General features: G+C 41.5%; 1 protein-coding gene across 2 annotated transcripts in view; it reads right to left on the bottom strand.

Moving 5' to 3' along the window:
- LOC122564111 (LIM domain kinase 1) overlaps window positions 1-27,345 on the bottom strand; it is a 63,549-nt gene that overhangs the window by 14,943 nt on the left and 21,261 nt on the right. For both annotated transcript variants that reach the window (XM_043718681.2, XM_043718682.2), the window contains 7 exons: window positions 22,715-22,853; window positions 21,847-21,956; window positions 20,389-20,595; window positions 11,525-11,630; window positions 8,646-8,824; window positions 5,426-5,600; window positions 1,489-1,575 (listed from right to left, as the gene is read on the bottom strand). In XM_043718681.2, the coding sequence (XP_043574616.1) occupies window positions 1,489-1,575; window positions 5,426-5,600; window positions 8,646-8,824; window positions 11,525-11,630; window positions 20,389-20,595; window positions 21,847-21,956; window positions 22,715-22,853 (1,003 nt within the window). The remainder of the gene's footprint in view (window positions 1-1,488; window positions 1,576-5,425; window positions 5,601-8,645; window positions 8,825-11,524; window positions 11,631-20,388; window positions 20,596-21,846; window positions 21,957-22,714; window positions 22,854-27,345) is intronic.

Here is a 27,345-nt window from a genome sequence, read left to right as displayed (position 1 = left end):
GTATTCCAGTATGATAGCAGGTGTTCTATATTCAGTATATTTTTGCATTTTATATATATACACACACACACACACACACACATATAAAAAGTTACATCATCCAGTAGATGTACAACAGTGGTTTATTTAAAATTCACTTATGATTGCAACTGATGGTACTATTGGACAAGTCTTATCCCAGAATGAAATCTGGCTGGCTAAGTTGTATGATTGATTAAGTCAACATGGTGATTAGCCACTGATGCATATTTGACATAGCTACAAATATTTATTAACAAAGCTTATTACACAAAAGAACTTTCCAAATCTACATAGTTAGAATGATCTCACACACAGTTAAACTAAGTTTTCCTATTATTGCTACAGAGGCTCATGCCCAGAGGAACTAAATCCCCCATCTTAACCCTAAAGACAGTTTTCTTAACTGTGGATTGCAGAGACAGCAGAACTAGACCTTATTAATTCTGTCAACCTGAACATTTTTACAACACAGAGCCTAAACTTCCTCAGTTCTGAACCAGGAGGAGAAGTCAGTTCAAAGTTTCAAAAACTACCCTTTTGCTGAGAAAGCTTACTCCCTGAATCCTTCTGGGAGACAAATTAAACTGACTCCTAACTTAACACTGGAATTTTTTTGAACTGAATAACCTTTTTTGAATGGAATAAAAAATTAAAAAGTTGCTCATTCCTAGCTTTTTCTGAACTGTAAACAAAGCTAATGGCCTCACAAGCTTTCTGTACCTGTCATTAACACCACTTTGTACAAACATCTTTCCATTTATACCTCAGCTGTTTGTAGTCACTTTATCTGTTACATTCTGGATAAAGTCAGTTACCAAATGACTTTTTGCCATTTATTTTTAAGATAAATGAAATGAACACCTAAGTGTCACTATTGTGGAATGCAAACTCAAAATAATACATTGATAAAAAGTGTATAATTTATGTAAATTCTAACTTTGATCTCTACTTCATGCATACAAGTACTAAATCCCAATATATCACAACAGACAAAAGTGATACAGAACAAAAAGACAGGAAGTAGTTCTGACTGTACCTCAACCTTTCCCGATCATTATATTAGCATAATTATAATGGTCCCCGTAAGTTTTTCCAATCACTTACTATAAAACACTAACCAGGGAAATATTTCCCAGAACCGCAAACCATTTATGAATAACCTTCACCCATTTTCAATTCCACATCCTTGCCAGAGGGTGATATTACAAATGATCCCAGTTCAGTTGAAAGATACTTAACTGATTATGTAATTAACTCTCAAAAATGGGAATGTACCTGGGTGACGTGAACTCATTCTCACACTGAAAATGAGAGTATCTTAAATATCAATAATTTCTCCAATTAGGTCAACAGTACATTAATGTGTAGATTAGTATTCCTATTCATGCTACTGGATAGGAGCATTAACTATGGATGTGTTACACTAGACCACAGACACACACTGAAATGAAACTCTTATTGACCAACCTCTTTCAGAAAAGTCCTTTGTGTTTCATCGTCAAAGCGGATCAGTTCCTTCATTGCCATGACCTCTCCTGTCTCTCTGTGTGTTACCTGATCAAAAGCAAAAAATAAAAAGTACATGTAAAAAGTGAAATGGAACTGCTACATTGAATCTCGCCAAACCACAATTCCAATTGTAGATTCAGGGCTCAAAGTACGCACATACAGAATGGACAGGAATACTAGAACTGGGATTACAGTTCAAGGCCAAAATCTTGAACTACATTTTGTTTTTAGGTTGCAACTATGGCTAAGTGTTGGGCTAAGGTAAAGGTTATTTTGTGGCAGGCTGGAGCCAAAGCTCCAAAAGTATACATTGTTCAGGGGACTGGGCAACAGGATTAAGGATAGGATTCTTGGCAGTGTGGAGGAACAGAGGGATCTTGGTGTGCAGGTACATAGATCCCTTAAAATGGCCACCCAAGTGGACAGGGTTGTTAAGAAAGCAAATGGCGTTTTGGCTTTCATTAACATGGGGATTGAGTTTAAGAGCCGTGAGATCTTGTTACAGCTCTTTAAAACTTTGGTGAGACCGCACTCGAAATACTGCGTCCAGTTCTGGTTGCCCTATTATAGGAAAGATGTGGATGCTTTGGAGAGGGTTCAGAGGAGGTTTACCAGGATGCTGCCTGGATTGGAGGGCTCATCTTATGAAGAGAGGTTGACTGAGCTCAGACTTTTTTCATTGGAGAAAAGGAGGAGGAGAGGGGACCTAATTGAGGCATACAAGATAATGAGAGGCATAGATAGAGTCAATAGCCAGAGACTATTTCCCAGGGCAGAAATGACTAACACGAGGGGTCATAGTTTTAAGCTGGTTGGAGGAAAGTATAGAGGGGATGTCAGAGGCGGGTTCTTTACACAGAGTTGTGAGAGCATGGAATGCGTTGCCAGCAGCAGTTGTGGAAGCTAGGTCATTGGGGACATTTAAGAGACTACTGGACATGCATATGGTCACAGCAATTTGAGGGTGCATACATGAGGATCAGTGGTTGGCACAACATCGTGGCTGAAGGGCCTGTTCTGTGCTATACTATTCTATGTTCTATTATATCCCTTGACTTTAGCTTAAGTTTTCTAGACACTATTCATTGGAATTCACTTGCCAAACAGCTATGTATGTTCAGTGCCTTGGTCTCCAGTCTCTTGTAGTCTAATCCCACAAGTTCACCATCTTCAGTGAACAAATCATTCCTCATCCCAGTCTGAAATGGCCTACCTCACATCCCGAGACCTGTCCCAACCAGCCACTCCTCCCATGACAGGGGGAAAATATCATCCCTGCATCTAGTCTGTCCAACCCTAATCGGAACCCTACTTTCCAATGAGAATCCTTCCAAAAAAAAACACGATCACATCCACTGGATTGCCCTTTACGTATTTATCTAGTTATGTCCTCAAAACTACAGCAGTTTTGTCAAATATGATCTCCCTTTCAAAAATCTGTTGATTTTGTCTAATTCCATTCTAATTTTCTGCACCCCATTTTAACATCCTTTAGAACAGACTCAAATTCCCCACTACCGATTTTTGGCTAATTAGTCTACATTCCCTAATTTTCTCACTCCCTTTTTCTAAATAACACTGTTATATTTATACTCACTAACCTGCTGAGACCTAGAGAATTTGGGACAATGACACTGAACACCCTAAAGTGCTTTAAATCAATGAAGCACTTTTGAAGTGAAGTCATTGTTGTGGTGTTGGAAACATGGCATTCAACTGGTGTGCACAAATCCAGGAGAAGGAGAGTAGCAGTAGAAACAAGGGGTAGGTTATTTGGCCCTGTGAGATTGTTCTGTCATCAAATGAGATATGGCAGACCTGCAACCTAACTACAAAACTGCCTCGATCTATATCCTCATGATTAATAACGAAATGTCAATCTCAGATTTAAAACAAGTGATCTATCATCATGCGGATGTCAAACAGGTTTCGAAATATAATTTTGTTTAGCCTTCCACTGCCCACACTCACCCCTCCTGGAGTTATACTCCAGAAATGTTTTGACTGTGATTTTCAAACTTTGACCCCGTTCCAAGACTTCCCAGCCATCTGAAATATTTCACGATCAATCCGGTTTGTTCTCCTTAACATCTTGAAGGCTTCAACAAAGTCACCACTTAAAAACATCCAAATTCCAGGAAATAAAATCCTACTTTAAGTAGCCTCTTGATATAACTAAGTACTTGGAGTCTATGTATCATTCTAGTAAATCTAAACAAACACTCTCCATCGCTACCACTGACCCCTCTCTTCTCTAAACACACTATCAAAGGCTAATCTACCCTTCATAACATGTGCTTCTCAGAGTTGCTCACTGTGCTTCAGGAGTGGTTGAGAAAAAGGAGTCATATTAGCTCTATACCCCCTTGTATTTCAGTCCTCCAGCTATAAAGACTAGCATTCATTACAGGACAGTACAGGCCCTGTGACCCTCGATGATTCTATTAGTCTTGCAAATTACATTCTGAGCCTTTACAGAAGTTAAAATAAATGGGTGATTTTCAAACTGAAGATTGGCAAATTTCTGGAGTAGGGTGCCAAAGGAACCAATGTTAGTGGCACAACAATGTATAATCTGTATTAATTCCTTCAATGAAGGGACTGATTGTAATACAGATAAACATACTTATGATAAAAAGACAGGTAGGAAAGCAGCTTGTGATGAGGAGTGTGCAGTCAGAAAACATGAGGTTTCTGGCTTTGACAGCAAAGCAGAATATCATCAACAATGCCATGAGGACTGCACGGTCCTCATTGCATGAGTCAAGATATTAGCCTGGAGGTGCAGCAAGCAAATGGAATGCTGGCCTTGACTGAAAAGCAGGAAAGAACACAGAAGCGAGGAAGTTTTGCTACGACTGTACAGGGCACTAGTGATACTACATCTAGAGTAGTTGTGCAGTTCTGATCTCCAGAAGGGAAATATTTATGTTGGGGTCAGTTCAGAGAACTTGGTTGATATCTGGACTGAAGGTGTTGTTTTATCGAGGAAAGGCTACACTCATTGGAATTTAGAAGAACGAGAGGAATGACTTTTGGAAGGTACAGAATTCTGAGGGGGTGTTAACAGGGTAGAAGGTAAATGCCGAGAGGATGGTTCCTTTCAGGAGCAATCTTACATAAAACAGCATAGTTGCAATATAAGGCAGCTCCCATTTAAGACACAGCTCCAGAGGAATTTCTTCTCTTGAAGGGTTGTTAATCTTCAGCATTCTCAATGACTGAATAGTGGAAGACTAAACAAAAATGTTCAAGGCTGATGACAACCTTCCAATCAATAAAGGGAGCCAAGGGTTTTGAGAGAGGAAAGACAGCAAATTGTGGTTAAACCATATATGTTCTCTTATTGAATAGCAGAGCAAGTTCATAAAGTCAAATCACCTACTCCAACTTCTGTTTTTTGTATTCTTACATTAAAAGGATATTTCAATGATTTATTGTCAGATTCTGTTTATAGCTTCACATCATTCAGAAAAGGCTCAGTTCTATTTTGAGAAAATAAATTTGCCACAGTCATAAGCATTAACTTAATTTTTTGTAATTCTCAACTTCTCTTTGCTGCTGACAGTTCTGCCACCAAATACATACGTCGTTTCAATTCCTACTGTGAATATCTAAACTCCAAAAGGTCAAGAACACATCACTGATCAAATTCAACAAATTAAAATATCTGCTCATTATCCTTATTCTGCCTCTTGTCAATTTCCCAAACAAGTTAATAATTTTCCTTCAATGCCATGAGCTTCAAACTTGGCTTAGAATATCTGGAGGTGCATTTTTAAAAATGCCTCATGGAAATCCGTATCAATTACATCTTTGGTCATTCCCAATACCTACTGGAGTCACTTTTTAAAAGAAATATCATATTTGCCAAGCACAATTGTGGTTTGTATACCTTAATAGCTTGCCCAAAATAGCCTTTTCCCAGCACTTCGCCATGGATCAGGTCAGAAGGGCGGAAGATACGATGCATTTTGGAGGCAATCCGCAGAGACTCTGAACGGCCCAAATCTTTCTTTTGAGAGGCTGGTGATCCAGTGCTCGGCGACTTGTCAATACTGCAACTTCTCCTGGAAGCAGAAGACCATCAGTCACACTAATTGATAATGGTCTAATCAATCAAATTCAACAAATCCCATGTCTTATTAGATTAAATGATCAAATATTGAGCAAACTGAAGACTTCAACTAGGAGTAGTAAGTAACAATAATACACAGTTACAAATACATGGTGATCTCGCCATTTCTGCTCTGTATTTTTGCTTCAACCAAGTGGCATTGCAGACCAGATAAAACATTCACTTGGTAAAATATTTCAGGATGAACTTGGGCTTGAATGAGGAACAGAGAAAACAGGATGAACACATTGTACTACGTGGCCTCAAAACAATTTAAAAGAATACAGCAAATAGAGATTACCGAAATTGTAAAGGTTCTGCTGATTGCATTTTAAGATATTATATCGCACCCCAAAAAAAAACAGCAGCTCTGGACTTAGTTTTCAGGAATTAAACTGGGCAGGTGGCAGGGACATTATTTTGGTTGCGGTTCAGCTAGGTTTAGTATGGTTTTAGAAAGGGGCCAAGATAAACCAGGAAATTGGGGGAAAGGCAAATTTTACTGATGCAATTCTTCAAAAGTAGTTTGAAAGCAGCTACATGAAATTAAATCAGTGTCAAGAGCACACGACAAGACAGAAAGAAAGAAAGGGCTCAGAGCGATGTTCCCAGAAAGGGTCGTAATTCTAAATAGAGACCACTTCTTGGATGTTAGAAGACCATAGAGTGTGGGGTCATAGAAACACAGAAGATAGACTAGACTATTCAACTCTTCTAGTCTGCTCCACCATTCAATATGGTCATAGCTGATCGTACAGTCAATATCCAAATCCCACTTTTCCCCCAAATGCCCGGATCCTTTTAGCTCAAGTGATATTTCGCAATCCATCACAGCCACCTTACATCAATGTTTTTTCTCTTAAGATACAGGGCCCTAGTCTCAGAATTAACCACCTCACTCTATCCAAAAGAAGAATTCAATCAAATTCTGGTAACTCTTCCCAAAGGGATCTGTGTAAGATACTTAGTGTAGTATTACTGAGGGAATAACTGCTGGGACCAAATTTAAAAGGAAAGTTTGGCAAACAAAGTGAGGACATGCCAAACTTTAGTAAACAAAAAAAAGTATTAAAGGGCAGAAGGATCGAGAGGATAACTAAAAGGAAAAATTGGTGCCTACTAGAGATCAAAATGGCAATCTACCCATAGAGGCAAGGAGCACTTTGCAAGTGTCTTAAAAGACAATAGACAGTCATTGAGTATGTTTATTCCATCCAATATTTCAATAGAAAAAGAAATATTGACTTGGAGTTTCCAATGGCCAGATAGTTAATCATTTCTGCAGTGGAGATGGGAGCTGTGCATAGGGACCCTGTGGAGTGCAAGAGAACTGCCCGAAATTTGAAGATTCCACTATTTTATTCCCCTACACCAGGAACCCTCCCAAAGTGTCGAGCAACATCTGAGGGAGAATAGAAATGGCAATTTAGAAAGGCACAAATGGAATTCAAAACAGAGGGGCACTAAGAAAATCAAAATGTGACAATAAAATTGGTGAGATCGAGATGTAGCGAAGTACACAGCGGATTTTGAAGTGCAAATCCACAGATCCCCACGGGTGGGCAGACAGGTCCAAGGCAGTTAGGAAAGCATTTAGCATACATTTTATGCTTCCACTAATAAAAGGCAAGAGGATGTTTATTATGCTGTACATACATTAAACAGTCCACAGGCTGAGTACTATGCATAGTTCTATCACTAAATTACAGAAAGGATATGACCATATGCAAGAGGATTGAGAGGATTTAAAGAGACCGCAAGGAATGTAGAGTTTTAGCTGAGAAAAGAATGGACAAGCTGGCTTTTTGCTTTGCAACAGTGGAGGCATTTAATTAAGAGCCTTAAAAATGATGAGGGACTAATAAATTCCGGGGGAGCATGGTTTAAAAGTAATAATTGGTAGAAAGAATAGAAAAGGAGTCCAGGAGATTGTTTTTGTGACTGACTGTGATAGGAGACTGGAACTCACTGCCTGCAAAGCAAAACGTAGCAGAAGCAGAGGCAGAAACCCTGAGGTCCCATAACTTACAGGACTCCAGACCAAGGACTGGGAATTGGGATTAGTCTGGACAGCTCTTCCTGTGCTGTTGCTTTCTCAGTTTCTATGTAAATTCCCAGCTTCTTTATAGAGATTTCCATTGGATTTTTAATATCCATCCAAACTATCAGAGCTGGAGACTCCTACAAAATTCTCATTCAAAATAAATATTCCCCAATTCTTTCCTAAGGAAGTCTGACTTTTCTCCCAATAAAGTTGATAATACCCAGCACCGTGTTAGGGATGTTTTAAATAGTTTGTAATTTTTTAATTAAAAAAAGGATTTTGATTTACACAATAAACTCTACTTAGTAGAGCTGAGAAAACAACAGGACATTCATGTTCTCAGCTGATGTTCATCTCCTTTCAGTTCATTCAATGGTAAAGGATGATTCAAATGCCAAATCAACACAACTCCTCAGAATAAAGCAAACAGCTTCAATCTGGTCTTGTGCTGATTCCACTCTAAACAACCATGAAGGAAGAAGAATACTCTTTTATGATGGCAAACAAATGAATTTCGTTCCTTCAATCTTCTGGATGTGGAGGTGTCAGGGCTGGGGTGGACCAAGTCAGAAGTCACAAGACACCAAGTTTATTTGAAATCACAAGCTTTCGAAGCGCTGCTCCATTGTCAGGTGAAGTGATCTATTAGACGCTAACCTGGTGTCATGTGACTTCTGAACCAATCTTCTGGAGGTATCCATTTTCTGCTTGATGCTTCCCCACTGCCAAGATTGAGAATCTAATTGAATGAAGGACTGAATCGATCAATGTCAATAGGGAAGAGTGAATTCTTAAATATTTATGCATCTTTCAATGAGTGTGCAGAATGATGGGCCAAATCATCTCCTTCAGTCTCATGTTTTGCTACAGTTTTAAAGGTCATCTTATAGGATGGTGCATGTTAAGAAACAGCAGATCAAGGGAATATTCAGTACAAATTATAACTGTCCTTACATGATAGGGCGTTTTTTGACCGCACTACCTTCTCCATTAGGGGCACTTAACTTCCGTGGGCTGTAAATATCAGACATCGGGCTGCTGGTATCTGCTTGGTCCTCCAGTAGAGTGTCATGTGGATCATGTTCAATAGTTAACTGCAGCAAGCGACTGGTTTCTTGAATCAGGAGGTCAATCTGCAAAAGTCAAACATCACACAATCCAAATATATTAAATCTTTCGCAGGATGAGGTATGCTCAAGGAAAAACCATCAGGACCATTTTATAACAGATCACCTTGTTCTCCAGCCATATTTGCCCATAGTACTCCCCTCGCTGTTGTACATACAGTTGTTCACTTCACACATTTGCTGTTGTCTACTACACAGCTTTCCCAACTGTGTAGGACTGGTTTAGCCCATTTTATCCAGTGATTCCTCCCAAACACCCCCTTATTATACGGCCATGATCTTCCATTCTATCCCTCCAGCTTCTTCCTATTCCACTGTACCTCCATATGGTTGGTGTTATGCATTCCTCCTTCCAACAGGAAGAGAACCCCTCTCTCCAACTTCATTACTTCCAGTGGAAGTCTGCCTAAATGGTTAGCATCTCATCTGAATCAATACAGAGCTCATATTGTCCATTCTCTCCAACACACACAGTTGCCAATGGGAAATGCCAACTTTAGGGGCCAAGGTATGATTCTGCCTTTGAACCCCCTCTGCCCCCAGCAAATCTCAGGAGTTCCTGTCTCATTATTTGTAATTTATGCATGAAGTGATACAGTCACATGGCAATACCTTTGTATTTAAACTCAAAAGCAAATTATAATGCATTAAGACCTCAAAATTATTGATCCTCCATTAAAGCCACAAAATAAAAAGGAAAGCTTCTTATTTGGACTCTGCAGTATTTAAAGTGGCAGAAGAAAACAAGCACAAATTAGCAAAAGATTTGTTCCCCCTGCCAAAAATAACTGGCACTCCTCTGCATAAAAAACCCATCAACCGAAACAGGAGTTTCACAGCCTGGTGAGTCACAGCTAATGTGTTTCCACTGCATATCCTCTGAACTAGAACATTTTAACAAGGCACTTACTATCTTTTTTTCCCAATTCATCTCTGATTTAGATTCAACAACTGACAATCTTCATTACATTAACATCCACTACATTTTTTCCAATAAAGCAATTCTTGGATTTATCCACATGACCAAAATAATCCACATTCATTTGCAAGGAATTAGTTACCTCGGTGATGTTTCTGGCTTCCAATTAGCTGAATATTTCTTTGTTTTCAGGTTTAAAGCTCTCCTGTGCTTTGCAATTTCCTCCTTCTTCACATCCCCCTGACATCAGTCAGGCAAAAAACACAGCCAATGGTGAAAGCCCTGCTGGGGGGGGGGGCTCGCTCAACATTAAAGGCAGAGGTAGGCAGATACATAACCAATAAGGAAGTTGATGATTTAAAGTCAGGAGTAGGCAGGAATGTGGAGTTTAGGCCACACGCAGATCAGTGATAATCTTGTTGAATGGTGGGGCAAGCCTGATGAGGGTCAAAGGGCCTGCTCTACATTCACAATGAAATCCCCAACCAAAAGATGCTCCATTTCTCCTGGTGGCTCCCTAACTATCAGCACTTGCTTTCCACTGCTTGCTGCACCTCCAATCTCAGGCAGTTTCTCTCCTATGTTTGCTACTGATTGCTTTTTCATTGCTTATGCTGAGTTGCAGAGTCAGATGTACAGCACAGAAACAGACCCTTCGTCCATGCTAACCAGATCTCCTAAACTAATCTAGTCCCATTTGCCAGCACTTGGCCCAAATCCTCCTAAACCCTTCCTATTCATACACCCTCCCAGATGCCTTTTAAATGTTGCAATTGTACCAACTTCTACCATTTCCTCTGGCAGTTCATTCCATGTATGAATCACTCGGTCTGAAGAAGTTGCCCTTTTAGGTCTCAAAATGTTTCCCCTCTCACCCTAAACTTATGCCCTATAGTTCTGGACTCCCCCACCCCAAGGAAAATACTTTGCCTATTTACCCTAACCATGCCTGTCATGATTTTATAAACGTTTATAAAAGGTCACCCCTCAGCCTCGGACTCTCCAGGGAAAACAGCCCAAGCCTATTTAACCTCTCCCTATAGCTCAAATGCTCCAACTGTGGCAACATCCTTGAAAATCTTTTCTGAACCCTTTCAAGTTTCACAACATCTTTCAGTGGGGAGGGAGAACAGAATTTCACACAATATTCCAAAAGTCAACTAACCAACTTCCTGTACAGCTGCATAATGGCCAGGAGTCAGTCAGTAATCGGAGGATAAGCTCTTCACCGATTATGACCATTCTACTTACAGTGGACAGCTGACATCCCCACCACCATGGTTTTTAAAAAATTCAAAAACAAGGGAGGTGGGCCTAACTGGCTAGGCCAGCATTAATTTTGAATTACCTAGAGGGCAGTTCAGACTCAACCACATTGTTGTGGGTTTGGAATCAAATGTAGGCCAGACCAGGTAAGGACAGTTTTCTTCACAATAGTGAACCAGATAGGTTTTTCCAAGAATCAGCAATGGACTCATGGTCATCATCAGACTTTTAATTCCAGATTTTTTAAAAACGGAATTCAAATTCCACCATCTGCCATGGCAGAATTTTAACCCAGGTGCCCAGAATGTTACCTGGGTCTCTGGATTAACAGTGTAGTGATAATACCAGTCAGCCACTGCCTCCTCCTGAAGCTGGTTCTCCCAGTCTCCCAGACACAGTTTTGGCTTTGACCTCTCTCAACTTTAGACAGTTACATTTAAGAGACTCAATCATTCAGTCTGATATACACGCAAATTAAAATAATACAGATCAAACTTGCAGTAATTTGATTCCCAGCTTACCTCATCCAGAGGCACGTTCCTGATTGGCGTTCCATTGATTTCCAGGATCCTATCACCAACGTGAATGGAGTTTTTCACGTCTGGACTGATGCAGCCAGCATCAACTCTGCAACAAAAACGATATCGTAGAAATAAGTTCCTTATAGGATGAAACCTGCAACTATAACTAGATTTTTCACAAGCTCCTCAAGAATTGATTATATTGATGGCTCATGAAGTCGACTCAAATTAATCTCAGAATGGGCGGGGCAAATCTTCAAAAACATATTCCAATTGACTAACAATTTTACCAGCCAGCCTTGTGTGCACAAGACACAAGTAGCAGCAAAGTAAATCTATACGGACGAGATAGACAAATGCTGTATAATATGGGGAAAACGCACCATCTAAAGACTGTTACTTCCCCCTGAAGAAAAAAGGAACCAGAGACAAGACATCAGGAGTCTTAAGATGCCTGCATTAATCATAACTTTATTCAGTTAAAAACACCATCTCCAATGTTCTGGCATTCACCACAAAATGTCTAGCAACTAAATATAAACCACATTTTGAAAAAAAAAGGAATCAATCCAGGTAGACAATTATGTAAGAAATTTAGCATGCTGATGGATTCCAATATCAAGTTAACTCAGTGGATCACACACTCCCTCGGTATTCCCAGCCATTAAATATAGTTATTGACCAACATTCCTGCTAAGGTGCACAGCTGCAAAACAAATACGCCTATGTATTCAACTACTGTGTGCTCAGCTGTGAAAGATATTCACGGGAACATGCAAAAAAAAAATTGGCAGCTGGTGCACAATAAAATTAAGGGAACACTGCAGATTTTGTTGCAGCACAGCAGACCATTTGATCTGTCATACTCTGTACTGACTGTTTAAAATGAGCAATTTATCTAGTGCCATTCTGTTGTCTTTTCCCAATAACTCTGCACATTTTTCCTCTTCATATAACAGTCAAATTTCCTCCTGGATGCCTCAAATATACCTGGCTCCATTATCTCCAAGGTAATGCACTCCAGACCCTAACCAGTGTGAAAGGCTACTCTTCATCTATTTCCTTGCTTCTTTTGCTAATTACCTTAAATCTATGCTCTCTTGTTCCATCAGTGGAAACATATTTAAAACTAGATACTCTCTTCAGACATTAACAACCTCTCCTGACACACACATGATTTAACACCTCCGACAAATCTTTCAGCCATCGTTCCCCCCTCCTGCCCCCTCAAAACAGGGAAAACCATCCTAACATCTCCATTCTGTACACCTGAAGTAATTCTCCAACCTGCTTCCGATAAAATTGGCATTTTCTACTCCCTAATCTTGCATATCCACTCTCCATACAAATTAGCCCCTCCCACCTACTTCATTCATTGTAGAGTCATACACATGTACAGCATGGAAACAGATCCTTCGGCCCAACTCATCCATGCCAACCAGATATCCCAACCTAATCTAGTCCAATCTGCCACCACTTGCCCCATATCCCTCTATACCATTCCTATTCATATACCCAGCCAGATGCTGTAATTATACCAGCTTCCACCACAGCCTCTGGCAGCTCATTGCATACACACACAACCCTCTGCATGAAAAGGTTGCCTCTTAGGTCCCTTTTTAGGGTGAGAGGGGAAAAAGTTTAACTTATGCCCTCTAGTTCAGGACTCCCCCACCCCAAGGTGACTTTGCATATTTATCCTATCCATGCCCCTCATGATTTTATAAGCCTCTATAAAGGTCACCCCCTCAGTCTCTGACTTTACAGGGAAAACAGCCCCAGCCTATTCAGCCTCTCCCTATAGCTCAAATCCTCCAACCCTGGCAACATCCTTGTAAATCTTTTCTTAACCCTTTCAAGTTTCACAACATCCTTCCTATAGGAAGGAGACCAGAATTGCATTCAATATTCCAAAAGTGGCCTAACCAATGTCCTGTACAGCCGCAACATGACCTCCCAACTCCTGTACTCAATATTCTGACTATTAAAGGAAAGCATACCAAATGTCTTCTTCACTATCCTATCCACCTGCAACTCTACTTTCAAGGAGCTATGAACCTGCATTCCAAGGTCTCTCTGTTCAGCAACACTCCCAGGGCCTTACCGTTTGCTTTTCCAAAATGCAGCAGCTCACATTTATCTACATTAAACGCCGTCTGCCACTCCTCAGCCCTTTGGCCCATCTGATCAAAATCCCGTTGTAATCTGAGGTAACCCTCTTCATTGTCCACTACACTTCCAGTGGCATCTACCATCCTGCTTAGGTAACTATAGTCGATATTTGGTAGAAAGGCTCCCACTGTCCAATGCAGTGTTGTGAAGAGGAACCAGAAGATAGGCAAGGGACTTCAAGGAGTTAAGTTTGCAGGCTTTGTTGAGCCTACTGACCATTACAAATACCTGTTCATTGCCATTGAACTGTAGAACAATTACAACACATAAAGAGACCAATCAGACAATCTGCCTCCGAATAAACTGGCCGCTCATTCCAATCCCACTTTTCAGCATTTGGTCCATAGGCCTCAGCACTTCACAGGCAGACCCAGGTTCATTTTAAATGAGGAATGATTTCTGCCTCAACCACCAAACTGGCCAGTGAAGTCTACACTCCCACCACCCTCGGGGTAGAGAAGATATTTGGTAAAATGGTTGGAGGGGACGCAAGCAATCACTTGAAATCTAAGCTCCCTGAAATCAACTTCTCCATCAGGGAGACAGATCTTCCCTATCTATTTTATCCAAGCCCCTCATTAAGGCCTATCCAATCTTTCCATATCATTACAATTTTACAGCACTGAAAACATCAATGCGAATATCCTCTGTAATCCTCCTTTAATGTGGTAACTAGAACAAAACCCCAGCTATGATTGAACTCAATATCTTATACAGTTCCAACATTACAACCCAGCTGTTATATTCAAGGCCATTGAAGGAAAGCACCCCAAGGCCTTCTTTACAAATGTTGTCCAACTATTATGTCATCTTCAGGGCCCTGTGGTTTTGTGCTCCTTGTTGCATTTCCTCTACCTTTCCCTATTGCTGAACTCCTACAGTGTGGAAGCAGTCCATTCAACCCATTAATCCACACTGGCCCTCTGAAGAGTCCATTCACCCAATGCACCTCTGTAATCATGCATTCCCACAACTAATTCACCTAACTTACACATCCCTGGACATTGGACAATTTAGCACAGACAGTCCATCTAACACGCAAATCTTTGGACTGTGGGATGAAACTGAGAGATATGGGGAGAACGGGCAAACTCCACACAGACAGTCACCCGAGGGTGAAATTGAACCTAGGACCCTGGCGCTGAGTGGTAGCAGTGCTAACCACTGAGCCACTGTGTCACCACTACACGCTCCTGTTTATTCTCATTTCCTGCCTCCACTGATCTACTCACATCAGAACTTTTTATTTACATCAGATTGCCTGTGAAGTTGGAAGATTATTTTCTGATATCAATTTACCACTGTCTTAAACAGTCAAGGACTTCACTTCCACTGTTTGAAGAAGAGTTCCAGAGACTCACGATCCAGACATAAAAAAGAAGTTCCATCTCTCATTAATAGACAACCCTTTATTTTTAAAATCAGTGACCCCCAGTTCTAGATTCTACTACAGGAGGAGACATTCTTCCAACATCTGCTGTGACAAAGCCCCTCTGAACCGTGTACATTTCAATCTTACTCTTTAAACTCCAGACAGCCTAGCCTCTCCAACATTTCTTCATAAAAGAACTCCTTCATTCTGGTATTAGTCTGGTAACCCTTCCCTGAAACGTCTCAAATGCATTTCTATCCTTCCCGCCTCAGGCGACTTAAAGTGTGGAGTTTGCACATTCTCCCCGTGTCTGCGTGGGTTTCCTCCGAATGCTCCGGTTTCCTCCCAAAGTCCAAAGATGTGCAGGTCAGGTGAATTGGCCATGCTAAATTGCCCGTAGTGTTGGTAAGGGGTAAATGTAGGGGTATGGGTGGGTTGCGCTTCGGCGGGTCGGTATGGACTTGTTGGACCGAAGGGCCTGTTTCCACACCGTAAAGTAATCTAATCTAAACATTTTGCACAGTACTCCAGGCACACAGTCTCAACTGTGTCCAGTCCATCTAAAGCATAACCTCCCTACTTTTATATTCAATTATTCCCCTCACAATAAGCAATAACATTATTTTAGTTTTTCTAATTACTTGCTGTACCTGTAGACTAATCTTGTGATTCGTGTACTTGGGCTCTCAGATTGCTCTGCATTTCAGCACTCTAAAATCTCTCACCATTTAGATAGTGCACTTCTTTGTTTAATTCTGCCTGCAGAAAAATTGACAGTTTCACATTTTAATCACACTATATTCCATTTGAAAGATCTGCGTCCACTCACTTAACCTGTCTTCCTCACAACTTCCTTTCCTATGTATTTTTGTATCTTCCATCCCTTCAGAGTCATTTACATGAATGTTTATTCAGATTCCTATTAGCCAGCCACTTTTCTATCCATATCAGCATGTTAATTTCTACATCATGCAGCTTTATTTTCCTACAATAACTTTGTTGCAACACCTTATCAAATGCCTTCTGGAAATCCAAGTACGGTACATCCACAGATTCCCCTATCCATAGCACATGCTGCTTCCTCAAAAGAACTCCAAATAAATTGGTTAAACCTGACTTCTCCTTCACAAACAGTGCTGAATCTGCCTGGTTACCGTGAATGTTTTCAAGTGCTCCACAATAATACCTTTAATTATAGCTACCAACATTCTTCCTGTGACAGAGGAGTGAACTGGCCTGTAGTTTCCTGCTCTCTCTCTCTCTCTCTCTCTCGCTCGGTGTCTCTGTCCTTTTTAGGATAAAGGAGTTACATTTCCTATTTACATTCAAACTGGAACCTTCCCCAAATCTAGAAGATTTAAAAAAAATTACAAATCAATGCCACAAATATCTCAGTAGCCACTTCTTCTAAAAGACGCCTGGTGAAGTCCATCAATATCCTGTGCAGCTCCAACGATTTTCTTCTGATATTTCTTCCCCTCCATTTGATTTACAGCACATTCTGGGCCGTTCCTTGTAACCTCTATAGAAGGGACCAGTGCAAAATACATGTTCAATTCACTGTCCTTTGCTTATTTTACAAGGAGTCCCCCTTGTCCTCACAAACCATCCCACCAGCATCTACATCCAAAGGATCATTAGCCACCGTTTACGCCATCTCCAGTGAGATGCCACCATCAGACATATTCCCCTCTCCTTCTTTATGAGCTGTCTACTTGGACCTCTCACCCCCACCCCACTTTTCCCTGCAACCACAGAAGGTGTAACACCTGTCTATTTACTTCCTCCTTTCTCACTATCCAAGGGCCTCAGACACAGCTTCCAGGTGAAGCAGTGCTCACAAATGTAGTCTCCTCTATATTTGGGAGACAAAGTATAGACTGGGTGACTGCTTTGGAGAACGCTACATTCTGTCCACAAACACGACCCAGAGCTTCCAGCTGCCCGTCACTTCAATACACCGATGGTCCCCTGTACAACATCTGTGTCTCAGGCTTGCTGCAGTGTTCCAGCGAAACTCAGCAACACATTTTCTGCTTGGGAACTCTACACCCTTCTGGACTCGATATAGTGTTCAACAATTTTAGAACTTGAGCACCTTCACTCATGTCATCCCCCACCTCCACACACCAGGCCTTGTTATCACATGGACGGCTATCACACCCCCATTGTTGGTAACTAATGGTCCCCCTTAGCAGCTAATCATTTTCCCAGGCTGACCTTTACTCACACTCTTATATTTCCACTGCTCCATTTCTTTGAGCTCTATCTCCACCGAACATTTACTCTAGCCCCTGCCCCCTCCCCATCTTCTGCATAAATACCAACACTTTTCTGAGCTACCATCATTTCGAAGGGTCACCGGACCTGAAGGGTTAACTTTACTTTCTCTCTGCAGATGCTGCCAGATCTGCTCAGCTTTTCCAGTAATTTCTTTTTTTTGTTTCAGATTTCAGCATTTTTTTCCTCAGGTTTTTCTTTATTTTCCATTACTGTCTACTTTCTTTTCTATATTTGCTCAAGGAACATGGGCATCACTGGCTGGCCTGCATTTTTTTTTGCCTGACCCTAGTTGCCCTGAAGGTGGTGTGGCTAAGCTGCCAACACGAGAGGACCAGCACTCATTTTGTTAACACTTTTCCTTTTCAAAAATCCACAGAAATTCTTGCTGTTTTTATATTTCATTACTTTTCTCTCGCTATCTATCTTTGCCCCTCCTAGTTAATCTTTTAGACAATCTTTAGTGATTTTTAGAATGTAAAATCTGACCTGGCTGGAGACAGGATTCAATTAGCAACTAATTTAAAGAAAATTTCAACAATTAACTGTGCAATAGTCTCAAGATGTAGTTAGGTCACTTAGTCATGAGGAAGATTAAACAATGATTTTTAGCAGTGATGTTAGTTTGCATCAAAATGCTTGCCAGCTGGGATTGAGAGCACAGACCTCCAATGATTAATCCCTATGGGAAATCTGCAAACTCAGTAAGCAATTAAAAAACAGATAAACAAGTATCAGGATGCATGAAACAAACATTACAATTTGATTGCTAACCCTCCTAATCCACATCTTTTGCATATTAAACAAACAACAAGAGTGGTGGGGAATATTTCTGTCACCACCTCCAGAAATTCCAAAGACTGCACTTGCCCTTCACTCGTGCCAAACACCATTGAGGATGTGTATGAAATCCCATCATTACAACAATCCCTACAGTAGCCAGACAAAGGACCATAGCCACATTCAGCCTCACCCAGAACCAGCAACACTGCCAAACATTCTCCAATGTCCAGACGTTTGACATTATTCAAAACAAACACTTGAATATGTTCCCAATTTGTTAACAAAAATTAATGGCGTTTTATTTGAGAAAAACTTTATCCAATCTGAACTTTATACAAGCTGTTAATCCTGTCAAATAACTCAGAAGGCTGCTACTTTGAACTCTTGTAGTGCCTCCACTGTCTGCTCTGTATTTGAAACTACTCAGACCTGGTAGGGCTAGTATTCACTTCACAAATGCAAGGTTCCTCAGTGACAAGTGACCATTGGAGTCTCAGTCCTGTTGGATGAAGCCATTAGGAGTGAAATGTTCCAGCTAATATCAGGTTCAAGGCAGGCTCTCTCTAAATCAGTCAATAATAAAGCAATGCCTGGAGCCCATCAACAGATCAGAAACTGCAGGACAACTACATTCAACACCTCTGGCTCAGCAAGGCAGAGATCTGTTAAGGTCCATTGATGGACCACTGTCCAGCCACTCCAACTCGTAGTGGATGCATGGCATTGAGAAAGGATGGCATTAGGCTCAATAGTGACGCCCTACATGAACCAATATCCTCACTAAATCCCTACAGTGTGGAAGCAAGTCATTCGGCCCAGAGTCCACACCAACCCCTTGAACAGCATCCCACGCAGACTCACCCCATCTCCATAATCCTGCATTTCCCATGGCTAACCCACCAAGCCTATACATCCATGGACACGACAGGCAATGTAGCATAGCCAATCCACCCAACCTGCACATCTTTAGGAAGAAAGCAGAGCACTTGGAGGAAACCCATGCAGCAACCCACGTGCATATTCCACACAGACAGTCGCCAGTGGCTGGAATTGAATCCAGGTCCCTGGTGCTGTGAGGCAACAGTGCTAACAACTGAGCCACCGTCATCTGTTCACTGCTTGGGCCAACATCTATTAGCATTCATTGGTCCGGAGTTACACAGTTAAAGTGGGGCAGGGATCATATCCCAATATAAAACCAGCATGGAAACAGGCTGAAGCCGAATGACCTGCTCTACCTCCAATAAAGTAGGGGATATCACTAACTGTAGAATGGCTGTGAACTGTCAAGATGGCCCTCATCCATCACAAGGCACACAGTAATAAAAAAGGCAAGGCATTTGTCAAAGATTAGATTACCTACAGTGTGGAAACAGGCCCTTCGGCCCAACAAGTCCACACCGACCCTCCGAGGTGAAACCCACCCCCCTATATTTACCCCTGACTAATCCACCTAACACTACGGGCAATTTAGCATGGCCAATTCACCTAACCTGCACATCTTTGGACTGTGGGAGGAAACCGGAGCACTCGGAGGAAACCCACGCAGACACAGGGAGAATGTGCAAACTCCACACAGACAGTTGCCCGAGGTGGGAATTGAACCCGGGTCTCTGGCACTGTGAGGCAGCAGTGCTAACTACTGAGCCACCGTTATATCAGAGTTAAAAAATCACACAGCACCAGGTTATAGTCCAACAGGTTTATTTGGAAGCACTAGCTTTCAGAGTGCTGCTCCTTCATCAAGTAGCTGTGCAGCAGGATCATAAGACATAGAATGTATAGCAAAAGATCACTGCGTCATGCAATTGAAATGATATATTGAACAAACCTAGATTGCTGTTAAAGTCTTTCAGCTTTTAGAATGGGTTGCTGGTTTCAGTTTTTTTAACATGTAAACCCCAGAACTTTTAAGTCACTTTCTCGAGATAACTTAAGGTTTTATTAAAAAGGATGACATCTCAGCTCAGGCAATGTATTAAAGGTGTGAGGTTAGAGTGTGTCTGTATGGTAATCTTGAGTCAGACTGGTTCTATTTCCAAAGTGAGAACTTATAAAATGTTATATGGATTGACTGCCTGCAAGTTGTGTGCTTTTTGAACAAAAGTAGAATGTATGTGCAAATATAAAATCATCGAGAGAGAGCGCGAGAGACCTGTTGGACTATAACCCGGTGCTGTGAGATTTTCAACTTTGCCCACCTCAGTCCAACACCGGCTCCTCCACATCATATTGTATCGTGACAATTTTCACTTACTCTTTGACCCGTACGGTGTGCACATACTCTGAAGAGGAACTTCTGGGACTGCAGGGCTGATCGATAGACACAGAGAAGCCTCGCTTTCCCTCAGTGGAGGCTGGGATTGAAACCAATGTCACAGTGTGTGGGATCGGAGGGCAGGGAGAGTCTGGGAGGATTTGTTCAATTACAGGCGTAACTACCGTCTGGTAATAGCAGCAACCACTGCAGGAGAGACAAACAACAAGGTGAATGTAAAACAGCGATCTCGATAGTTACCAAACCAAGAGCAAAAGATTACAAGTCGTGTCTGAGACACAGCTAATATAGCTTCTTGATTGAACGGCCTAATTTGCAGCAGTCTATGTTCAGTACTTGATCTATGCTGAGACACCAATCTAGTCAGGAAGAGGGGGAGGGAAATTAAAAATTAGCATTATTGCTCCACACTGCTAATCAATGATCTCAGCACCCTGGGCAAAGAGTATTAGGGAAGGAGGGGATCAGAACAGTTATGATGTCTTCTGTGTTTGATTAGCAAGAGGGCAGGATGAAGAAAATTGGCACAGCTCCAACTATTTGTTTAAATCAAATCAAAGAACTTGTTAATGATGGCCGAAGGACCACATACTATCCCACAGCTGTTTCTCACACCAATCCACTCAAAATAATCAAACTGTAAGACAGTGAATCTTTAGAACAGGGCTTCCCAAAGTGGAGGTCACAACACCACGTGGGGTTGCAAGCTGAAATTTTCGTGTCTCTAGCCCCAAGACAACAATGGCTTCGGTGAAGCTCCAAGTTCTAACACCCATGCTTCCCCACTAACAGGTCCAGCCCAGCACAGTGTCCTTGCACACTGTTCTTGCTGAGGAGTCCCAACAATTTTCAAACCTTGAAACTCAATCACAGTGAGGGAAATACAAGTTTAGGAAGCATGTATTTTGAAGAATGGTCAATACCACAGAGTAAAGACCTTTAAAAGGTGATGGATCGAAGGCCTGGAATAAATCACATAAACAGAGACATGGCTAACACAATCCAGTATACAGAACAACCTCGGTGATCCAAACGTCAATTATCTGAGTTTCAGATTATCCAAACAAGATCTCAAGGTCCCATAAAAACGTTACCTGTCTCGTTCGGACAATCGACGTTGTTCTGTATATATAGGAACCACACAGTGCCACGTTTTAGCCCATTAGGGAAGTGTTCAATACCTCAGCAATTATTTAATAATTGGACAGCCAAATGCTGGTACTGCACAGGTGGCCATCCTCTAACACTGAAAATCCAGAGGAGACTGTTTTTAATGCTTCTTTGGTGTCAAACAGAATACTGCTCTATTACAGTCAAACGTAACCTTCTTATAATCATAAAATTCAAAAGCATTTACCCCCATTATCATAAAAAAAAGCAAACATAACAGACAGAGTTTCAGGTATAAAGTGTCCGACCACCAAATCCTGTACTTACCAGTAGAGTTTGGAGCGTTCTACCAATGCATACGTGTCTCCATCTCCAATAAATACACCACACTTTAGGCATACAAAGCATTCAGGGTGGTACTTGTGTTCTCCAGCCACCTGGAAGATAAATCAGCAAAGACATGCAGTGCAAACAGATACAGGCAGCAGACATATAGCACTGTCGAGGGTGATGAGCGGCTCATGACACTGATGTTGCTGATGGGGCAGAAGGTACACATCTTCCTGTCACAGCTGCCAATTATAAACAGGTTGCAGACGCTGGGTTCATTCTACCAATCCCAAAGGCCCATGATCTCAACTAGCATTTTATTTTAATTTTCCACTCATCCCCCACTTTGGGCCGAATTCCACACAGTTCTTCACCTTTTCCTCAAACCTAACCTATCCTGGCATCCTCCTTTTTTTAGGAATTGGTTCCTTGATCCTGTGTTCTTGGAATTCAATTTCTTCAACATTTTAAGAGGATTTCACATAATCCTTTGCCCCAAGCTCATTCACTCACTCACTTTGCTGGACCTGGGTGGTTGTAGATACTTTCTGCAGAGTGAAGACACTGGGCACTCCACACCCCAACCCCACATTAAAAAAAAACTTATTTCAGTCGGCTTTACAACCTTACAGCAGTACACATTCATGTTCTTGTGAATAGTACCAAGGTGGCTGCACAAATTCCGTTAAATCTGTCAATGCACAAACCTTAAATTCATATGAGATGGCCTTATTTTAGGAAATCTGGAGACTGATTTGTAAGAGGACTGCAAAAAGGATCAGATTGGTTAATGTGTAGAGCCTTTCAATTTCAAGAGAACACATACAACCAATTGGTGCTGCTCAGTCTCAGCATGAACACTTACCATGATCAACCCTTTGGTGATACGCTCACAGCAGCCATGGCACAGCTCCCCAAATCGGGTCCAGTAATCCTTCTTACAGTACAGCCGGCCTTCCTTCTCATAATACCAGTGAGAGAGTGAGACGTTACACTCACAGCATCTATACAGGTGGAAAAAAAAACAGGGAATATAATCACAAAGTCATTATAGCAGAGGGGAAGGCCTACTAACCATCCCATCTGTACTGTACACCACCACTCACTTCACATCCCTGCAAATTCCTCCTCTTCAGATTTTTAGAATAGAATTTTTCTTTGAAAATGGGAACAAACTTTAAGCAGAGGAGGACACTGCTGCAGATGGAATGGGCATAAACAAGACCCAAGTCATTAGCAAAAGGACTGCAGGTTAGCGGGCAGAGCCTCTGCAGTCCTGCCCTCCAGCTCATGAGCTCAATACCAGCCACCTACTCCCAGGCTAAAATCGGATCTGCCGATTACAGACCCACTTTCGGACAAACAAATAAAAAGCACCTCGCACTGAACAGCGACTCGCTTAAATCCACACTGCGTTGCATGGTGGAGGCACTCGCCCACTGCTTAGTCTTTGTCATGTATTGCCCACATCAGATGGATGGGGGGGGGGGGGTAAGAGCCAAACTGTTGTGAACAGCTCAAAAAAGATCTCAAGCACCAAATAGCAAAGTAAAGAACTGACACTAGTACCCATCTCTGCGCATCCCTCCAAAAGCTACAAATCTGGCCAGACAGACATTCTAGCACATACTGTGATCCAAGTCAGAGTGACGAAATCAGGAAAAGTTACTGATGTGAAAGGAATGCATTTGCAAACATTGTTCCATGGGAAAAGGGAGGGTGGACAAGTCCCAGAAGCAGTTAACAGCTAATTATTAAACTGGGAACAGTTGATGACAGACTGACGTGGAAGTTTGAACTGGATACAGGTTTTTTTTTTAAAATGAAGATTATCCAGAATTTTCAGATTGAAATCAGATGCCAAACTTTTTTTTAAGAAAACAAACTCTTTTCCAAGTTTACCTCCAGTTCCATGACACTGGACACAGTAATCAGAGCCAAGAATTTTTATTGTTAACACAGACGGTGACACCCCCTGCCCCCTTCAATCTAACCTTGCCCCTCCTGTCTGCTAGCACAGACTACAGCTGCAGTTTGTACAAAGATCCCACGCAGGGAGCAGTAGAGGGTCTGGATTAGCACAGGGAGATTCAGGCAATGGAAACAGCAAGGCTCAGGTTTGCACCGTGGCAGCATCTATTCTTCTACCTCTCACACGACAGACAGCCCTAACGTCACGTTAAAGGGAGCAATGTTATTCAGGGCTAAATTCGTACAGGCTTCAGAAGTGGGAGTTCCAGGGAGGGGAAACAAAAGGTGGAACAAAGCTCAGCTCTGACCCCTGACCGCTAGGCCAATTGCCATCTTTGAGGTCAATACAGAAATTACCCTTTCCCTCCTGTCTGCAGTCAGCAGCACTTGCTGGCCAACTATGTAAGCACCCAGAGTTACTGAAAATCATTCTGAAAGGGGAACTGATAGGGAGCAGTCAATCCTTTCTGGCTACATGCACATTAGAGGAGAGCTATTTATTTTTTTAAAGAAATGAATAAAAATTAAGAATAATCCAAGTAATTACACATTTCTCAACCCAATCTGTCAGCATGAACAAATTACAGGAAGAAATTTGATGTACAGTATAAATCACTTGGATTAAACAGGATCAGACTGCCTGGATTTGTTATGGAAAGGTCATGTCTGATTAGTTTCACTAAAGTCTTGTGAGGTACCAGGAGGGTTGATGAGGTTTGTGAATTTGATGTGGCCAACTTTGTTTTTTTTGGTTAACATGGTCCAAATATGGCAGGCTGGTCTAAACAGGGAGATCCCCAGGGAATCTAAAGCAGAGTGGCTTACTGGATAAAAACTGGCTTAATGACAGGAATCAAAGGGTAAATGTCAAGAGTTATTTGTGCGACTGGAAAACTGTTTTCAGTGAGATTCTGCACAACTCTTTTTGCCCTGTGCTTTCTGTAATATGGACAATTGCTTCGTAATACAGAACTGGACTGTTACTGGGAGGGAGGAAAAGAAAAGAGAAATGTTTTTGAAGTTTTTCATCCTGCTCTCATTGGGATATACGAATGCCAAGTTTCAAAGGGAACAACAATTCATACTGCCTGAGGAAAAGAAAATCTGATTGGTTGGCAGGTGGATGCTGATTGGCCAAGATATTGCAAAGAGGAATGTACCAGAAAGCAGCTGGCCTTTAAAAGGTTTTATTTAATTGAAAAGGATACAATGTACTGAGATGTTATTTGCAGAAGGCAGGGCCTACATTCCCCTTTGTTTTCTTTCATACTGCATGGACCTCAGAGCCATGATGGCATTGATTTCTAATATGCAGGAGGCACCGCATCAGCTAACTGACTGGTGTGTGTTGGGTCTCCAAGTGAGGGTGTGGCTGCTCCTCTTAAAAGGCCCTACATCAGAATATATGTAGTTACATTGTAAGCTTGACTAATAAGACTGATTGGGTTGTTAGTGCAGCCCTTAGCACACATAGGAGTGTTCAGCAAGTGCTATCCAATCATAAAGTCATATCTAATGCTGATCATCATGTTCTGAATTTTGCAAGCACAAATTTTGATTTTTTAAAAATACAAGTACCTCTAAGTTAGAATTGAATGTCAAGGAGCATGGCGAAGCAGCTTAAATCAGGACACACAGTGTGTACCATCTACAAGATGCACTGCTTCAACTCACCAAGATCCTTTGGTCAGCACCTTTCAATCTCAAGCTTGGAGGAACAGAGCAGCAGTTATATGGGAATATCATTACCTGCAGGCTCTCCTCCAAACCACTCTTTCCTAACTTGGGTATACATGGATACTTCTTCACTGTCATTGAGTCAAAGTCCTGGAATTACGATGCTAACAGCACTTCAAATGTACTTGCACCAGACAGAACATAAGATGCTGCCTTTTTGAATGACTGTCATCTTCAAGGCAGTTAAGAATGAGCAACAAACATTCGAGATCCTGTCACACTAACTTTTTTTTAAAAAAAGAAAAATAAGTGACAGGATAACAAGTCAATAGACAGCAACTGATTCCAAATTAAAGACAGAAACAGAAAATAATTGGCTAAAAACCGAAGAACCCCACTCACTGAAGCTGCAGCTTTTGTACAATCTAAACCCAACGGAGTTGATATGCTGAAGAAACATGAATGCTCATATAGAAAAAAAAAGCCTCAACTCAGCTCTGTATATAGTGTATTTTAAAAGACATACAAGTCAAAACCAAACTTTAACTCGTCAAAATTGTTAATATCTAAATCCAAGTGGCATTCAGAAGACCAGACCGGACTCTGAGGCCAACTAGACAAAAGCAGATGCTGGAAATTAGAGTCAAGATGAGAGTGGTGCTGGAAAAGCACAGCAGGTCAGGCTGCATCCGAGGGGCATGAAAATTGACATTTCAGGCAAAAGCCCTTCTTCAGGAATGAGCCCAACTACCTGACTGGACTGTATGGTTCTACACAGATTCTTTTGAGATTTAAGAAAGTTTATTTTGAGAAACAGTGCACAGCAAGTTTGAGAACATACTAGCTATGAAGCAGTTTATGATGCTGCTACACAATCATGCATCACAAAACAGCCTATACACCTGGAGAGGCAGAGCACACAGGCCTCAGGACTGACATGTCGTCTTGGACAAAAACGCAATACAAGCTCTCAGACCAGAAACTGGGCTGGACAAGCCTTCTCAAAGAGAGTAGATAGTGTGGGGCCTCCCTTAAAAAGACTTAGCAGAGTGCAAGACAGAGATGCTCCAAATAAGCCTCTGTGGACGATTTCATTTGTGAGGTGTTTTTTGTGGTATTAAAGACTAAAGTTGATAAGATCTTCCACCAATCACAGTGTGCAACTCCAGTTTATTTTAAAAAAAAGACTGCATCAAGAGATGTACTAATGCAATGAGTGCGAGTGATAGCATTACACTAAAACACTGCATTATAGTTCAACTGAATATTAAAAAGACCCAAAGCACTGGCTGAACGAGGAAACAGAAACTGAGCCAAAATAAATATGACAGAAGGACACAGGGAGGGAAAACAGGATCATAATGCTGGAAGAGGCAGAAACATTTAGGGAAGCCATGGGTCCTGGGCCCAAGTAGCTAAAGCTGGAGGAGTGTACACACAAGGTGAAACCTGGGGAGTGGCTAGTGCAAGGAAGTTAACTTAAGGCTAGATGAAGCTAGAGACTCAATCATAAGGATGAAGTTTTAAGTCTGATCATATGGTTATATGAAGTGGAATGCAGGTTAACAAAGCACGATCCACTTATGGAGTTATGGACTGCAGAGATTCATACATATTGGGTAGGATGTGCAGGAAAGCATTGGAGGTGACAGAAGGCACGACTTTAGGGTGTAACTGCAGAAGGCATAAATGAGGCTGATGTGGTAGAGATGGAATTAGTGATGGTTGAGACAGAGCGTACAGGTTCCAAAGTGGAGTTTGCCAAGGTTACAAACAACCTGAGTATGCCAAAGTCAGCAATAGCATAGGTGCTGTTGGTAACACAAGGTCTAGATTTTCTTTTCTTTT

This window comes from Chiloscyllium plagiosum, unplaced genomic scaffold (assembly GCF_037043375.1).
Source record: "Chiloscyllium plagiosum isolate Xiang-an unplaced genomic scaffold, Cpla_swu_hap1 HiC_scaffold_31, whole genome shotgun sequence".
NCBI classification, from domain to species: domain Eukaryota; kingdom Metazoa; phylum Chordata; class Chondrichthyes; order Orectolobiformes; family Hemiscylliidae; genus Chiloscyllium; species Chiloscyllium plagiosum.
The sequence above is the reverse complement of the archived record's forward strand: the minus strand, read 5'-3'. Positions and strand labels throughout refer to the sequence as shown.